Genomic DNA, 18972 nt, shown 5'->3' with positions numbered 1-18972 from the left:
GTAAATGGGGTCAGCCACAGCCTGAAGGTCGAGTAAACACAGAGCTCTGCACAGAAATTAGTGGCGGGGGTCAGAGCAGGGCCACAGAGGGACTCATCTCTCAGTTATGCAGCAGGATGCGGACTGACCAATGAGGCCTGGGGAAGTGGGCGGTGGACTGGGAGGTGCAGACCATCAGGACTGAAAAGACTTGCAAAGGTCAGCTAGTCCAATTTTCTCACTGGACAGATGGGGAAACTGAGGACCAAAGCAGAGAGGTGACTTGCCCAATGTCTCAGCAGAAGTCAGTGGCTGATTTCTAGACCAGAGTCCTTTCCTTTATACTCACCATCAAGAGACATATGCCTTTTATTGTTCTGCCCCAGGACTGTGCTCACTGCTGGGAAAAAACACGGACATGGGCCCTGAACTTATAAGACTGATAGTCTAGTGGAATGACCTTGAGTTCACAGCTAGAACTTGTGTACCACAAACAGATAAATTGAGCATTTCCCAGCTTTCATAGCTCAGACTCCGTTTCCAATTATTTTTGTAAAATATTTTTTCTCTCAAAATCAGGATAAAAGAGTTCTTTAACAAAATCTAGACAACACAGAATCCTCAAGGTCCTTTCATTTTACTAAATTACCCTGACAGGCAGTGTTGTCTTAGAAAAAAATGCATAGCCAGGAAGCATATCAAGGTCCCTACCAGGATAAAGCCTGTTCTGAGAGGGACCGAGTGAAGATAAAAATCATGACTTGGAAGTAAGACAACCAGGAATTGAGACTTGGCTTTCTATGGAGACTTGGACAAATCCATTTAAGTTTTTTTTGTGCTCAGTTTTCTTTTCTTTAAATTAGGTATAATAATCCCTGCTCTTCCTATTCCATTAGAATAAAGTGAAGCAATAGTTTAGAATCTGCCATAAGTTTGTGTTGCTGCAGGTAAACACATATGAGAAATAGCCTCCTGCACTTATACAGGTCTTTCAAAGTACCTTTCTATAAATTGCCTGACAAGAGCAAGGTCATGGATAGCCAACTAGTGGTAGAGATGAGAAAACTGATATTTATTGAGCATCCACTGATACCAGCAGGCATTTTGTTACTCATACTATTGCCATCATTACCACTGTAATAATATTTATTGAGCTAATCACAGATGTCTAGGACATACATCATTAAAGCATTGATCTCATTTGTCATTCCCAAGAAGCCCATGAGATAGGCATTGTTATTATTTATCCACATTTACAATAAGAGGTGGAGGCAGGGCCTGACCCCAGTTCTGACGGATTCTAAAGCCTGATTTTTGAACCCTTGAGCATGACTGCCTTTTATAGTGTTGATTCCACTTACAGCCATTATCTCATTTAAACCTTCCCACAACCTTTGAGAAAAGTACTGTATATCATTATAAACTTCTTTTTCTTTTACTGATGATAAAATCAATTCTTAGAGAGATTGAGAAGCTTAGGGAAATGCACTATTGAATTATTATTTACCCTACAAGACTTACCTCAAGCATTAACTATTTCCAAAGCCTTTCCTGAACACCAAGAAATGACCACTCCCCAACCTATATACTGCCTTATACCACATGTATTAATTGCCTAGCTTTACTTTATTAATTATGTACTTGTCTCATAAGAATTCCTTGAGGACAGGTACTCATCTTTGTGGAGCCTGCCTTTAGTGCAGTGCCCAGTTTATGGAAAGTTTTCAATGCTCAAGTGTGGGGGAGTTTCAATAAGATTCTTGGACTTCATTCCATAGATGGTGGGGAGACATTGAAAGATTTTGAGATGGCACAATCAAAGCAATGCTTTTCCTTTGGACACATATAGAGGGTGGAGTGGATGAAGAGAGACTGACAGCTGGTAGACATCTAGGAGGCTATTGCAATAGGCTAGAGAAGAATAAGAATTGCACTAAGTGGCTAACAGTGGAAAGAATGGAAGAAAAGCTGAATACATCAAGGATATAGAGTTAACAGAGGAACAGTGGTGTTACATCACATGAGCATTTAACAGATGCCAATTGAGCTATTTGCACTCAATAAGTAAAAGAGAGAAGGGAATAAAAGCTGCATGCAGGTTTTTATTGTCTACCTTTCCAATGAACAGATGTCATGTAGTGAAATTGAAAATAGGATGTGTGCATATGCTGTCCCCTTGGTGGTTCTGATTTCTAAGTACCTCCTTCAGTAACATCAGCTCCAGGGCTCCTTTCTAAGCACAAGTTGACCACTTCATCTGATGCTCAACCAAAGGAACTGTAATTTGTTGCATTTATGAGAAAAAAAGTCCCTTCTGGATATACTATAAGACAGTGCTTTACTATATTTAAGAGGTTGAGTAAGTTTGACTATGGACAATGTTTGCCTTACATTGTACTTATATTACATTACACTTAAAAAAAACACACACACACAAAAAAAAAACCCTAAGCATCTGCAATATGGAACTCCACTGCCATTTTTTTTTTTAAAGAAGAAAGAGACTGAAAATCTTGAGATATAAATTTTGGTCCCAGTGTGACCTTGGCCAATAAATTGCCCTTCCCTAGGCTTTTATCATAATGATGATAGAATTGAACTATGATTTTTGAAGTCTTAGCTACATATGTATGAGGGCTACATTGGCCTTAGAGACCATCTTGTTGAAGTTCCTATATTTCAGTATCCCCCTCTAGAAGTAGTCACTTGCCCACGGTTTACCTAGTTAAAAGAGAAAGGCCACAAGAATCCTGGCCTACCAACTCCCTGGCCAGCATCTGTGCTCTGACCTCACCTGCAACATTAATCAGCTGTGATTTGTATGCTTCATCTGTGCACTGCAGGAATCCACACATTGCAGACACATTCCAAGGAAGCAAATGCTGTTGTGCAGATGTGTATGCATTTTGAAGACAAAGGACTGCGGGAAATCAGGTCGGAGAGAGGAATTTCCTAAGATGGAAGCATCTGGACTGCAGCCTTGGGGTCCTGCTCTTCTGTAAGATACTGATATGCAGTGTCAGCAGTGTGGTCATCATCACCCTGATGGGTCAGGGTGGGAAGGGTGGTCTGTGGGTTTAGGCTACTCTGAAAAGGGTTCTTATGAACTGGAGGGTTCTTTAAACCCACTTCAAAGTCTACCAAGACAATTTAGTCACAGAGTGATAAAGCCTCAAAACAGGGCATATTGTATGAGCATTTAACATCCCCGGATAGAAATCATCAAATGGAAATCAGTGATATTTGAAACTGCTTAAAAAAAGACAGCAGTGGCATGATATGTTTACAAGTTTTCTTTAAATGACATGTCACTAAGGCATCCCCAGCAGACTGTAGGCTCTTAATGGAGTGCTTATGGCCATAAAACCTTGAGAAGTGGCCGTCATAACATACCATTACTGGTTTCTGGTATTATTCTAACCAGGAAATTAAGGGTTTGGTGGGATCATCTGTAAAGTTCTGGCAAGGAGAATTAGGATTAGAATTCTGGAATTTAAGGGACTTTAGTGATCATCTCATCTCACCCCTTCATGGACTAGATGAAAAAAAACATAATTTTGGAGAGGATGTTGACTTATCCAGGGGCGGTGTGGCGTGCTCATACTCATGCAGATAGAAAGCAAAGAGCCTCCTTCTCATTAGTAGCCAGGAAAGACACATATTCTGAGGTCAAAGGTTGGAGGGCAATTAGAAAAAGTGAATGGGTTTCAACTATATGTGGAAGGCTTTTGGGTTTGTGAGTTCAGAGGCCAGAATACTAGTCTTGTCCCTGAATTATAAGCTTCAGTCACCTCTTCTGTCCAACGGGAACATAAGCAACAGTCAATAATTCCCAAAAGGTGTGAACTTCAGGGTGACCAAGGAGAATGAGTGAGCAGAGTGAGCTTCGGAGCCACCTTCACACCGAGCAGCCCCACTTCTGTTTTCTCTATCGGCTGACTAGAAGATTTCTTAGAAGAAAACGTTCATTGGGACATAATATTTGAAAAACAACAAATATTGCATGGGACTAGATGAGGGTCCAGAGGGCCTCAGCAGCCTGATATTCTGTGAGTTCTTGACTCCAGGAGAGGAACTCTGCAAGGCATGAGTGGCCAAGGGCACAGGACCTGTCTCCTTATGAGCACCAATTGTCAGCTGACCAGGGCACAGTGTCCTGCAAAGGAAGGCCTGCTCAGGCCTCATGGCTGCTGGAGCCTCTGCAGGGAGGCTAATGCTGGTGCTCGTTGGCATTCTAGAAGGGAATCAGCTGGACAAGTGCAAGTAGAGAAATGCGTCTTGCCCTCTCTGCCCAATGTGTTAATTCCTTCCTCCAAAGATTTAGCAAAATGTGTTTGGGTCAGAGCTACAAGGACTGCAGGGCACTTCAGGTAGGCAGCTCAGTTTCTGCATTGTCTCAAGCAGACTGATCTTTGGTTACAAGTCTGATTTTGAGCAAAGAGAGTATTACAAGATTTTCTTGTCCACTCCCAATCATTTGGAAATTAATGGCAGATATGGGACTAGAACAGGCATTTCCTAAAACCTAGGCAAGAACCCAAGACTATGCTGTTCTTCCAGAAGCTTTAGTTCCATCTTCTTGGGCTTTCAGAAAAGTGTTTCACCTTCCTGGATGGAAACCATTAATCAATTTCTAACATATTCTCCAGCCAGAAAGGTCAAGCTTTGGGTAGAAATGTATTTCAGTGTCCTTAATTCATTGTCAGAAAGGTCTTCAGATTCTCTTGTTGCCCTTGAACAGTACCTTGTCATTTTTTCCCCCATACAAAATGCAGCTGATGTCAGCTCCTTAATCTGCTTTTCCAGGAGACTGAATTTATTTGGGGCAAAGGAATGAGTTAAATCCTCTATTGTGTGTTTATCATCTTGATAAAGGAGTCCTAACAAGGTCAAACCTGGCATCTGTCTGAATAAGAGGAAAACTTGTGAGAAATGATTACTCAATGCATATCAACCAAGAGTAAATTCTAGGGGTAGAGAAGGGGGAATAATGAAAATAAGTCATTGTTACAGCTAAAGAAAAAAATCTGTAATTTTTATAGTTGTGAGGCTTCAGCTACCAATAAAAGCAAGTGCTCTCACTGAGAAAATTTCTAGATGGTTGACATGTTTGAAAGTAGAGGAAAAAGGCAGTTAGGAAGTTCATATCTAGCTTTGTCTAAATCTACGGAACATACTGTCTTATTTAGCCAATGTTTGGTCACTTTCCTTGTGGTGACATTCACTTTCCAACCCAAATATTCAAGACTATCTTGGTTTTATGACCAGTACTAGTTGGGGAATTGGGCTGGGGGATTCTGCTAACCTAATGCCCCTACCCATAATCTATCTTCTCTTGGGGTTTGGTTCTGGCAGAGGCTAGATTATATCCTAAAGGACATAATTATCCAGTTAGTCAGAAATTTCAATTTAGGTTGATGCACTGGGGTCTTGATGAACAGCCCCTTCCTGAGAGGTTGGCTCCATTTGTCAGCCTCCCATTGTCATTACTCTTTTCCATCTTCTGCAGTGGCTATTTTCTGGGCTCATCTTTCTTTGTAAGGGACCAGATCTTTTGTATCCCTAAATTCTCATAGTCCCTAGCACAAAACATTCAAAGAGGGGCAGCATCCTCTAGAGCAGTGGTTCTCAAATGAGGAGATTTTGCCTCTCTGGGGGTATTGGCAAGATCTGGAGACATTTTTGGTGCTCAAAACTCAAGAGGGAAGTGCTATTGGCATCTGGTGAGTAGAAGCCAGGGATGCTGTTAAAAACTGTATAATTCTCAAAACAGCTTTCCTCAACAATGAATGATCTGGCTCAAAATGTCAATATTTAGAAACTTTGCCATGGAGTACCAATTTTGGAAGCTTTCATAGTCACAAAACCCTTGTTGCAAGTAATATTTTTGATGCAGATCCAACATAAATGATAAGCAACATCCAGCAATTAAAATGAGTTTAAACAGGGTAGGAGTTCACAGCCCCACTTACCAGGCTCCCCCTGCTTCTAGTGGCCTTGTAACCCCCTGCAGTATCCTGGGGCTCAGTGGATTACAGCTTGTATAGCCAAAAAAGCATAGGATTGACAGTCACAACACATGGGTTTAGATCCTTGTTTTGCCACTTTCTATCTATACAACTTTGGGTGAGTTGCTTTACCTTCTTGGGTTTTTTCTTGGCTTATTAAATGGAATAGTAGTACCTGCCTCATAGGATTGTTTTAAAGGTTGAATAAGCTTATAAGTGTAAAAGCACCTTGCAAACTCACTACTTTGTTGTTGATCAACCATCCTGGCTAATACAAGGCTAACTCTTGTTGAATTATTGGCTGTGGAAAAATGAGTCTACAATAATCCTAACAATATGCTAAGTCTGCTCTAGAGTGGTTTGATGAGAACCTCTTCCAGGAAGTCAGAGAAAGTTTAGAAAGCAGGTTCTCAACTTTTCAAATCAGACACAACCTTAATAAACTCAATCTCTCAGAAATACTCCAATCATATTTTTTCATTTAAATTAAGAAAGAAAGAAAGAAAGAAAGAAAGAAAGAAAGAAAGAAAGAAAGAAAGAAAGAAAGTTCTCCAACCTTTCTTAGCCTCACTTTTAAAGAACAGCTTCCGATCCATGGTCTTGTTTGTAGGCTCTCTCTAAATTCCAGGTAATATTGTGTTGATTATTTCCTGCCCCTCATCCATGTGTTTTTTCTTTACATTCCCCTCTGATAGTGACCCCCACCCTTGCCTATACCCTTTGCTGATAAAATGCAAACTCCTTAGTATCACATTCAAGGCCCCTCAGAATCTCTTCCAAATCTAACCTTCCACTCTCACCTCCAACTGTCTGCTACTGGATATCCTACACTCCCCCAAACACTTGATCATTACTTAGAGAACTAGGCAATACTTTCTAGTGCCTCAGATTTTGACATACTTACGGATGTGTTTCAGTCTGATTAATGCTTATGCTAGGGTCCCTCCCCTTTTCTGCTTTTGTGAATTAAAAGTGACCTTGGAGTAGAGGTTAGTGAAAACATTAAAGACTTTGAGAACAGAAATAAAAAGAGGAAGCTGTGTTTGGCTGAGTTACACTTTGCCAGCCTCATTTTCCTCATGGTCCTTTCTCAGTTTGTGTACTCATCCTGCACCTAGCGTGTCACTCACACCTTCATTCATCATGTTGTAACCTTGTGTGTCTCCCTCACTGGACTGCCAGCATGGGAGTAAGCACAGCATCTAATTCATCTAGGCTTGCCTAACTCCCAGCAGATTCGCTGGTAGACATCCTGGCCCAGTTAGGGAATATCAGGGGTCTCACCTTTACATAGTCATATTCACAAAGATAGGAGGATTCCAAGTTGAAGTGCATGAAGTAAAGCTTGATCCGAAATCCTTCTGGAACAGTGATATTCCAAGTCACTCTTGAATCACTCGGGTAGGAGTCTGGATAGCCAGGCGACTGAATCTGGCCAAACATATTGTTAAGCTCCACAGTGTGGGCCAAAGCCTTCCACAAGGAGAAGCACAAAGCATGATAAAGAGGGAGCCACCTAAAAGACATAAATGGATCACCTTACATTCATGGACACAGTTGCTCACCATTTAACTAAGTCAGCAGCCCAGAGATCAAGTTCTCAGCATATCTCAGCCACTGACTTCTGCCTTTACTCCTCTCTTGTGGGCCTTGCTTACCATACAGAAAATGGTAACTCAGTGATTTCTAAGGTTTCTGTCAGTTGTGCTCTTTTGAAGATTTGATAATAGTATTAAACTTTGCCAGCAAATACCACATTTGGGACTTTGACACACATCGTTTTTCTGTTGAAAATGTAAATTGCATAATCAGGTAAAAGTTATTATCATTTCTTCAGCTCAACTTCATTTAAGAATCATAACCTCTTCTGTTTTCTAAAAAGTAATAGTAACATAGTAATCTTGGGATGAGATTTGTACTCAATGATGGGATCTGCAGTACCTTACACAAATTTAACAAAATTAATCAAGGTATGCAAAATTTTGAATTAAGAAAGACTCAGTAAAACAAATTTTTTCCCTCTTGGTAAGTGTTCTTATAAAATGATCAAAACCCTACAATTTATTTCCAGCTGTAGGAATAAAAAAGAATGGACTATTAAAAGAGTTGGATAAAGGGCAAGGAAAACTCAATAAAACTTACAGAACACACCCAATGTGACTGATGCAATAGAGGCAGAATGTTCAAGGCTGGTCAAAACCCTAATGGTCAATTTACACCACACCAAGCATCTAATAGACTGACCCCTCCCTGACCCAAGCAAGACCCAAGGACCTTGAATTCAAACATCCCAAACCTGGCTCATCAACTTCTCCCATAAGTAGTATTTATTCTGCTTTCCATGGTCAATTGATGTAAAAGTTCTTATATGGAATACTAGAGGCCCAGTGCATGAAATTCGTGCATGGGGGAGGGTCCCTCAGTCCAGCCTGCACCCTCTCGTAATCTGGGACCCCTCGAGGGATGTCTGACTGCCAGTTTAGGCCCGATCCTGTAGGGCCTAAACCACAGTCAGATATCCCTCTCATAATCCAGGACTGCTGGCTCCTAACTGCCAGCCTGCCTGATTGCCCCTAACCACTTTGCATGCCTGCCTGATTGACCCTAACCACTCTGTCTGCCTGCCTCATTGCCCCCAACTGCTTGCCTCCCTCCCTCATCGCCCCTAACCACCTCTGCCTTCCTGTCTGATTATCCCTAACCACTCGCCTGCCTGCCTGATTACCCCTAACTGCTCGTCTGCCTGCCTGATCACCTCTATCCACTCTGCCTGCCTGCCTGCCTGTTCGCCCCTAACTGCTTGCCTGCCTGCCTGATTGCCCCTACCCACTTGCCTGCTTGCCTGATCACCCCTACCCACCTCTGCCTGCCTGCCTGATCACCCCTAACCACTCTGCCTGCCTGATGCCCCTAACTGCTCACCTGCCTGCTTGATCGCCCTAACTGCCTCTGCCTCGGCCCCTGCCGCCGTGACTTCGTCCGGAAGGTTGTTCGGCTGTCCAGTCTAATTAGCATATTATGCTTTTATTATTGTAGATTGCTATTGCATCCTAAGTGGTCTCCCTGCCCCCACTTTATACTATTCAGCAATCTTCCTCCAAGGTTGATTTACTAATACACAGATGTTGACCATGCTGTGCCACTGTGCCTGCAGGGTAAAGCATCTGCTCCCGTGTTGGCTGATGATCGCTTTTTGATCTAGTGCTGATCTGCCTGTCCAACTTAATCTCAGTGCCAGCCATACTTTGGCATGCCATGCCCACCCATAACTCGGCCTTCTTCCACATGCTGTAATCATTCCCACCTAATTGTCTTGTTTCTCTTCCATCATCCAGTTTAAAGCTTCCAATGCTATAGAGTATCTTTCACTCCCTTGAACACACATCACACTGAACTGCTTTAGGGGAACAGCCCCTGAAGTTTGATGTATTGGGGTTCAAATCCCAATTTTTCTGCTTACTGGCCATGAAATCTTAGGTAATTAGTCTCTCTGAGCTCTAGTTTCCTCATATGAAAATGGGGATTATTATCTCTAATTAAAGAACTCACATGAGCATTAAAGGTTATGTATATAAAGGACCTGGTGTAGAGCCTAATATATAATCGATGATGACTGAGTGACTGAATGGATGAATTTATGAATGAAATGGGGCCACAGTCTTATACAACCCCAAAAGTCAATGCTGGGAAATTATACCAGCATTTTAGGATTAATAATTATATCTTTTCTAGTCAGAAAACTGTTTTTCCCAACCCTCTGTCCCACATGTACAGATGCATATATGTGTATATATGCATATGCATGAATTTTTGAATCTATATACATAGCTTTCTCATGATATTTACATAAAAGGTAAATAGGTAAGTGCAAATAGGAGTAGAAAGATATCAGCAGGGTGCTAGCAGTGGTTATCACTGACGTGGGACTATGAGTGTTTTTAATTTTATTTTTGTGTATACAAAATATTCAAATTTGTCTAGAAGGACCTGTACTATTTTTTTTCAATATAAATAAAACAATAAAATTACTTAAATTTTTTTCAAGGCCCTTACAATAGCAACATGTGAGATGCAACTAAGGAAGCAAATTGTTTTAATCCAATTGTCAGGGTCAATATTTTTTTAAACCAATCTGTTGGAGGAAGGGCCACAGAGGCAGAGAGAAGGGAAGGCATTAGTCCAAGTCTCTAGTGAATTCATAGGAAAGCTTAGTCCAGAAACTCTCACTCACAGGGCCCAGGCAGCCCTACATTCAAGAGAGGAAATATACCCACGTCAGCAGGGCAGGGAGTTCTGCTGCAGTGCTGCTTGGGAAGGGGAGAGTGCTGGTCCTAGGGCAGAAGAACTAGGTTCCAGTTCAGACTTTTACTTCATTTATCTAACCAATCTTGGGAAAGTCATGTTAGGTTTCTATCTCTTCATCCATTTGGTGATAATAATGACTTCCTACAGGGCTGCTCTCAGAAAAAAGGTGGTTGGAAAGTGCTCTGTTAACCACCCAGCCCTAGGCAAACATTAGTTAGATTACTCCATCATGCTGCTTCCCGAAAAACAGGGGGGTTAGGAGTGAGTGTTGGCTCCCAAATCAGACTTCCCTGCAATAGCGACATCCAGATTGTGCAAGGCTCAAAGGTCAACTTTCTCCATGGCTGCTTTTTCCAGACCACATGGAGGAGACTCAGCCTCCTACTGCGGGGCTGTTAAGGGCCGGCTGCTGACAGCCCAGAAGCCCAGGACCATGTGGGGTAGACAACTGTTTAGTGTGGGAGGAAGGCCTGCGAAGCTTTCTGTTCTATTCTGTTTGCATCTCAAAACAGTCGAACATATGAAACAAATATCTCCTTGCACATAATAGGCTTGAGCATATGCTTGCTTGCTTTAGGGGCTGCAAATCAGAGGATAAAAGTGTCGGATTTCATTCCCCATCACACTTTCTGAGTGTTTTTGGCTTCTTATACACCAGGCACCGGCTGTACAATTCCTGACACCTGCTATCTATATTCTAGCTAATCAAAAAAGTTGAGCTACATTTGCTTGAAATGTCAAAAGTAATGTCGAAAACTGGGATTTCAGAGGCTCCAGTGTGGGAGCAGGCCATCAGGAAGGATAAAAATGCCTGTGTAGATCAGTGATTGTGCAATGAGTAGTAATTTCTATCCTCTCCATTCACTCCCCTCACTTCAACCCACACTACATCCAGACTGTCTCTGAGTAGAAGAGTTGAAAGGGACTGCATAGATCCCTTTGACAACACCCTTAGTTGACGGGTGATGAAAAGGATACCCCAAGAGGTGACATGTCATAGCCAATACCATATGGCGAATTAGCTTCAACAGAAGAAGGGAAGAACCGAAGCTCACAGAGGAAGCTGGGTCCATGCCCATATGCCCAGGCATCTGGCCAAAGCAATTAATCCTGTGAAAAATAATTCAAAAACCCATGGCTTTATGTGAAAATTTTTGGAAAAGATACTAATACCAAAGCCTCTCCCCCAAAAGATTCTAGTTTAATTGGTCTGGAGTGAGGGCCAGTCCTCGGCACTTTGAAGTATTACAGATGATGCTAATGTGCAGGAGGACTGGGAGATGCCAGTGTAGAATGTTACTTGATTGAGAGTCTGGTAGAATATGGCAGAAAAAAAAAATCCAAGTCTGGGAGTTGAAGCCCAAAGACCCAAGTTTAAGTCTGAGCCTTCCAAATCATCCATGTGGCTTTGGGTAAATTGTTAACTGCTTTTATGGTCACTTTTTCGTAAATCCTTACCTTATCCAAAAATCTGAAAACCAGAAGAGACAATGCCCATAAAAGCGTTTTTTAAACTCTGAAGTGCCCTTCTATATGAGGCAAGACTCTTGGAAAACTTTTATTGGAGCACTTTTCTGTAGTATTTGTGCTATTTCACAACTGAATGCAATTCAGCCAATATTTATTGAATGTCTAACAGGAAACAGATATTATGCTAAATACTGGGCATACTAATACAAAAAGATTCCGTATCTTAAGAGACATTCAGTCTTGGAAGAGGAGGTGGGCATTTAAACAAGGAGATGTTACAAAGACAAGAAGAGATGTAGCCTCAGAGGACAGAGGATGCTTACTCTGGGGATGTTGGCTAGGGAAGAGGAGGTGATGTTTGAATCGGCTGGAGCAATTGGGTCCCCTAGGTAGAAAATAAGGGGGAACGATGTTCTGGGTTAAGGAATGGATAAACGCAAAGACACAGAACTGTTCATCAGCCCTGTAGTTTGGTATGACTGGGGCATTGGGGGTAGGGTGAGATTCAAACAGTGACAGATCAATCAAATTGTCATTGCATGTCGACATTCCTTTAGGAGAAAGGAATATGAAGTTAGATGGCAGATCTAAAATTACAATGTATTTAAAAAGAACAAATGTTCTTTTAAAAGAATTAACCTTAAAGACCCGATTACCTCTCTGAACTACAGGTAATCTGAGTTCAAAGAGTTAACAATCTGAAGCCCCTCATTGATTCCAGACCCAGAATAGTTGCTAGGTGACTTTGCAAAAGAGAAACAAATAGAACACCCTTTTTTTCAATTGAGAAGAAAATTAATGGGAAAGGAGGCGTTTAGGGACTTAACATCAACAGTGTTTTTCTTTTCTTTCTTCTTCCCCTTTTTTGTATTCTTAACCGCATTAACACTTATAAGTAGTAAAAATAATTACGGTGATAAGGTTTTGAGACTTGCAGAGGAAAACTTACAAGGAATGTATAGTAGGAAGGATCAAGTAACTCAAACTATAGCTGAGGAATAAGAAATGTTGAAGAGCATAAAAACAATTAGAATTTAAAGTCCTGGGTTCAGAACCAAAGGCTCCTTTTGAAAAAATAAAATTGTGGTATCCTGTAAGAACCATTTGGTGCTATTGGTATTCTGATTCATGCCACCAGCTGCCTCTGATTTCAGTCAGAAATTCAGAAATTTATAGAAAACTGTAAAACGGGGACAGGTTTTCAGTTTTCTAAATTGAGGTTTTAACTAGGCAACTTCTGAGGGTTTAAGAAACCACAGAGCTGAGCTGTGGGAAGCTGGTTTCTTTTCTGGTCAGAACAAATGAACACACAAACACACATCTAACTCACAAAGTGTTGGGAGAGGTATACCAATGTTCTTTGCAGAGGAGGAAAACAAAAAACTGAGCTGTGGGCAGCAGGAGGAAAGTCTCATTCGCCAGCAGGCAGCACCCTGCGCTGGCAGAGGAGGAATCTGAGCGTCAGCAGCCCTGGGCAGGATTTGCACAAAGTCTCCCGTTTCAAGTTGCATGTCTCTGGAGTCCCAGGAAGGCGCCCATCCCAGTCTCCCTCTCAGAGCCCGAAGGATTGATAAGAAACCCTTTGTACCACCCACAGGACACAAAGGTGAGTCAGCCCAGACACAAGGTCAGACCCTGCAGAGCTACTTGACACCTGGTCCCTGAAGGGACACCCTTGCCCCATTCCTACCCTGGCACTCACCTCATTTTCCTGCCTTGGGTGCTCCTGGCTCCCTGGCCTTGGTCCCCCCGGCCTGAGTTGTCTGTGAGCTCGTCCCCGATGTGGTGTCAGCGATGCCTTATCTTTGTTCTGAGGTCCCTGTGTGTCTCTGGAATTGGCTGGCATTCTCCATTCAGGTCACGCCTTCCCCTGCCTGCAACAGATCCCCTCTCCCCCTCTTCCCCTCTCTCCCTCTGCCTTTTCCCCTCTCTCTCTCTCTCTCTCTCTCTCTCTCTCTCTCTCTCTCTCTCTCTCTCTCTGTCTCTTTCCCCCTCCCTCTTACACACACTCAGAGAAACCTGACAGAACAGAATCTGTCTTCCTGAAGAGATCTGCTCCTCCAGTTCCCTCCTTTATCCTGCATGGCTGGCTCCAGTCCCTGAGAGAAAATAACTGAAATAAGTGAGTGGCTCAAATAGGTATTTGTGTCACCGTGTGTGTGTGTGTGTGTGTGTGTGTGTGTGTGTGTGTGTGTGTGTGAGAGAGAGAGAGAGAGAGAGAGAGAGAGAGAGTCTGTGCGACTGTGGGTGAGTCTGTTTGAGTGTAGAGGGTGGAGGGGGACAAAGTCTAATTTCTCTTCAGTCTCCCTTGCCAGATGGCTATAGTTTTCTGCTCTTTTTCAGGACACTGGCAAAAGGACACCAACTAAACAGAAATAACCAACCAAGAAGGCAATTCTAACATCCACACTGGGAAAGAAAACAGATCCCTGATCCCCAGGTCTGTGGGCAAACAGCACAGGTTTTCCTGTGAGCAGAGCTGCTGGCTGGGAATGTTTGGGAGCAGAGGCTCTGCAGTTGGCTTGGTGTTCCCACTGAAACACAGAACTTGTGTTGTTTACCAACTCAGAGGGTGTAGAGGTCGAACACAGCCAGAGAGGATGGTTCGCAGTCAGAAAGCCCTGCACCCCAGTGTAGGAAGAGCCAGACCTGTATGCAGGTTTGTGGAGAAATCAGCACCAGATCTAAGCTGAGCTGAATAATAAGAGAGGTAACTCCCTTCACAACAATGACAACCAAATGGGCATAAAACTGAGATTTTTACTGAGAACCTTTTCTGCATTAGGCAGAGCGATGTACAAATGTCATCTTAGTTACTCCCACCAACTTGTGAGGATCATACCATTATACACATTTTACAAATGAGAAAACTGAGGTTCAGAGAGGCTGCATGACTTGCCAAGATTGCCAGCCCTTTGTTACTTCTTACTGCTACTACCACTAATAGTGATGCGTCAGGCCCTATTCTAATAATGTGTTAATTCCCTCCAATCATCTTTGTACCTCAGCTAGGTGGGTAGTAATAGTGTCACCATTTTATAGGTATTGACACTGCCCAGAGAGGTTAAGCAACTTACCCAAGGTCACACAGCTAGAAAGCAATGAGGAAAACAATCTGAGCTCCAACTTATTATATTGTACTGCTTCTCAGTAATGTATTAAAATGCATATGTCAATTCAAGTACACACAACATTCACAGAGAAACTCAATTTGAACTATTTTGAAAACAGTGCTAGACTCCGAACTTCTATCTAAGCCAGCTGTGCACGTTAGGCCCAATACTGAACATCTTTAATTCTGTTTTCTTACCTAGAAAATGGGGTTGCTATGAAACTTAAGTGGGATTATACTTACGCAGGGCTTTTTTTGAAGCTAGCCAGTGGTGTACCTGAGAAAGGGCTACCACCGTTTCTAACCATTGGGGCACATGCATGCACTCCCAACTTTGCTTTGGCACATTTTAGGGAATGATGGCTTGAATCCCACTGAACTTCTCCTTGCTCCCTTTTCTCTCCAGTTTCTCTATTTTAACACTTTCAAATGCCAGACTTACCAAGTCCGGCCTTATTAAGAAGCTGTGGTCAATAATGTGGGTGCAAGCACATGGGATGAGAGACTAGGTTTGTCCTCAGTCACTGTTTCAATGAAATGTTGCTTTGTGTTTCAGACATAATAGAAACAACCCCCTAAAAGTCCCATGAAGAAGACTCACAGGGTGCTTGGACATCAAATAACTCTCACAAAACATTTAAATTATTTAAGTGTAAATGAAGCAGAAACACATGGACTACATTTCTCTTGGAATACACAAGTGTTTTAAAACTGAAGGAGAAAGAATTTGGCACAAGGCACAGTGCGCTGTGCAGAGGGTCCTGCCCATTAAAGACATTTCCTCCATTCACGCTGCAGCTGAGCTGGCCCTCTCCTAATTTAGGGCACATACAGGGAAATGCAGTCATTTGTCCTGGGCATGAAGGGGAGAGCTTGGGAGGGAAAGCCATCAGCTTCTCCTCGCAAAGTGTCATAGAACAATTGAGCCTCCTGAAATGGTTTCCTGGCCATGATTTTTCAAGGCTGCCAGCGTTCATGGGAGGCGTTTGAAGTAAGTTCTAAGCCAAAGTTCTGCCAATATGCAGCAGATTTGATGTGTGCCTCCCTGGGAGTGAGCCAAGGCTCTAATGGAGTCTGCGTGAAAACAAGAATGTTGTGGCTCAGGAGTGATCTGGGTGGGCTTCAGGGAAGCTTCCCATTGGGTTGGACTGCATTGATGATATTGTCCTGTGTTTTCAATAAAAACTCCCTGTGGTGTCATGAATAGATGGGGGAGTGGGAGCAATGGAAGGGAAGTGGTCTGGAAGTAATATGGGTAGGCTAAATATGGGTAGGCTAACTTGTATGTGACCTTGGGCGGGTCACCTAGGTTGTTGACTATGGGAGGGGGAGGGAGGCATCAGTTTGCTCCACCGTGACATCAGGGAGTTGGACTCTGCTGAGATCATGAACACATATACATGTGGTCTGGAGGACTATGGGATGCTATTGCAGCTAAGAATATCTAAGAAACTGATAAATAGCCCCAAAGATCACAGCTAAGGATTAAAATTTGGGTTATCCAACACATTGACTTATAGTAGGTCAAGTGGATTGCTAATGACCTATAAGCCAGTCAAAGAGTCCAAAGTGGTCCTCTAATCTCGACACTGGCTTTATCTGTTGCCATAATAGCATTCCATTAATCAGGATTCAAACATAGGTATTCAGAACAATAATTTTTAAGAAGCTTCAACTAGCTTTTTTTTTTTTTAAAGTTTCACCAAAAAATTTAAAATATGCATACAAGGAACTAATAATGTGTTATTTAGGATCATGAAAGTATAGAATGGCAGATGTGGGCTCAATACCCCCAGGTTATAGTCAGGGTAAAGGAGCAGAAAACTACTACAAAGAGGGTAAGTGGCACAGCATTCCTACCACTAGAAAGGACTTAGTTTACATGTTCTACTGAAGTATTTATTATATGCAACTCTTGAGATGGAACTTTCTGGAATTCCATGAATGTGTTAGAAAATGTAAGGAATTTGGGCAATGGGTTTTTGTTGGCAAAGTCTTAAATCCAAGCTTCCTAAGAATATATAAGAAACTGATAAATAGCCCCAAAGATCACAGCTTAGAATTAAAATTTGGGTTATTCAACAAAATGACTTATAGTATGCTGAAAGCCATCACTTCAAAGCCTACCAGACTATCAGAATCATCTGGGGAATTAAAACAAAAATACCAATACATTATTACATGTAATATTCCTATCTTTTTACAGATGATGACACAGGTTCAGAGAGACTAAGTGTGTCAGCAAGAGGACAACCAATATTTACAGCCCAGGCCTCCTGACCCCAAATTCAGGACACTTTCCCCTCATCTGAGAATTCCTTATCCTGTCTGTGGACTTTGAACACCCATAAGCCTTGTTGTCATGTAACGGGAAGAATTCAGGGAAGGAAAAATAGTTATCTACTAAATATATAAACTGTTAAGCTCTTTTATAGGCTGAATTGTGTGCTCCAAAATGCATGTGTTGAAGCAAGCCTTAACCCCCAGAATCTCAGAACATGACTATTTAGAAATAGGGTCTTTAAAGAGGTGATTAAGATAAAATGGGATATCAGGGTGGGACCAAATCTAATGTAATTGGTGTCCTTATAAGAAGAGAAGATTAGGACAGACAGAAAAAATAATACGTGAGGAGACAGCAAGAAGGTGGCCATCTGTGAGCCAAGAAAAGATGGCTCAGAAGAACACCTTAATCTTGAACTTCTTTAAAATATCTGCCAACACCTTGATATTGAACTTCTAGTCTCCAAAACTGTGAGAAAATAAATTTCTGCTGTTTGAGCTGCCCAATCTGCAGTATTTTGTTATGGCAGCTTTAGCAAACTAATACAGGTGCTCTTACAGAAGGTTCCCCCAAAGCATGAAAGACATACTACCAGTGGTGTCAAGCTGGTTGCAGGTGCCAAATACATGGAATTAATAAACACTGGGTCAGTTAAAATTCTGTTTGGTAGGTAAAAAGAGAAACCTTGACTAATGCTTAAATATAGAGAATTTGTTTTCTTTATATAGCAAAAAGTGAGAAGGTAGGTAGTTCTGGAGCAGCTACTCAACATTGTTTTCTTTCTTTGTGCTCTGCCAGCTGTAGAAATTGGGCTTTCATGGTCATGCTGTTACCTCATGGTTATAAAATGGCTGCAGTGACTCTAGATGTCGTATCACTATCTAAGCAGAAAAGAAGAATGAAGAGGAAAAGGTAGCATTGGGAGATTTTTCTTAATGTCTCACAGAGCTGGGTCCCTCAGCCACTACTAACTTTGAGGGTTTTACAGCTTATACAGAGGAAGCAGGCATTAAAGAAGATAGGGGTTGGAAGTGGGGATTGTATGAGTTGACTCTCAATGTCTGTCACCATCATATGCCAAAAAGAGTCCTGACTTTTAAATTTCTCCTTCACTCTTGATATTATAAAAAAGAAAGTCTCAAGGTGGTATCATTATACCATGAATGCTATTTTCCCTTTTAACAAGGAAAGGCAGCCTCAGGTTCAGAGTCTTGAGGATGCAATGGTATTCTGCTGGAATTTAACAATTTTTTATTCATTATCTTTATTTTTATATTTATGGCAGAACCATGTTTTCAAATATATGGATTCTAGTTAAAAAAATAAATCCAGAGTTGATTTAAATAAAAGTTTTTTTAAAAATAATAATTAGTTGGTATCTATGCATCTGAAAAAAAATTGTAAAGGTAAATAAATGGCTACATGTTGGGAGCATGGGTCTAGAGCAGGGGTGGGCAAACTTTTTATTTTATTTTATTTTTTATTAAGGTATTATATGTGTACATATCTTACCATTGCCCCCCCCCACCCCACTCCCATACATGCCCTCACCCCCCAATGTTTTGCATCCGTTGGTTACTCTTATATGCATTCATATAAGTCCTTCAGTTGATCTGTTATTTCCCCTACCTCTCCCTAACCTTCCCGCTGTAATTTGACAGTCTGTTTGATGCTTTACTGCCTCTGTATCTATCTTTTTGTTCATCAGTTTATAATTTTTTTCATTATCCCCAAATGAGTGAGATCATGTGGTATTTTTCTTTCATTGACTGGCTTATTTCACTTAGCATAATGTTCTCTAATTCCATCCAGGT

At 41.8% G+C, this 18972-nt stretch overlaps 1 protein-coding gene and 1 long non-coding RNA gene across 8 annotated transcripts in view; one reads left to right on the top strand and one right to left on the bottom strand.

Moving 5' to 3' along the window:
• MASP1 (MBL associated serine protease 1) overlaps window positions 1-13937 on the bottom strand; it is a gene marked incomplete at its 5' end in the record, with an annotated part of 66114 nt that extends 52177 nt beyond the window's left edge. For 5 of the 7 annotated variants that reach the window (XM_080657926.1, XM_080657928.1, XM_080657927.1 and 2 more), the window contains 2 exons: window positions 7272-7503; window positions 13465-13937. In XM_080657926.1, coding sequence (XP_080514052.1) covers window positions 7272-7503; window positions 13465-13469 — 237 coding nt within the window. Of the gene's footprint in view, window positions 1-7271; window positions 7515-13464 lie in introns of those variants that run through there. The other 2 variants (XM_080657929.1, XM_080657924.1) reach the window with 2 other exon arrangements.
• Window positions 13604-18515, top strand: LOC308242990. The gene is made up of 3 exons (XR_013960034.1): window positions 13604-13884; window positions 14106-14202; window positions 17081-18515. It is a non-coding gene; the product is annotated as an uncharacterized lncRNA (long non-coding RNA).
• The last annotated feature ends 457 nt before the right edge of the window (window positions 18516-18972 follow it).

The sequence above is a fragment of the Plecotus auritus genome (assembly GCF_963455305.1).
Source record: "Plecotus auritus genome assembly, chromosome: 2".
NCBI classification, from domain to species: Eukaryota; Metazoa; Chordata; class Mammalia; order Chiroptera; family Vespertilionidae; genus Plecotus; species Plecotus auritus.
Note: the sequence above shows the minus strand (reverse complement) of the source record. Positions and strands in the feature narration are given on the sequence as shown.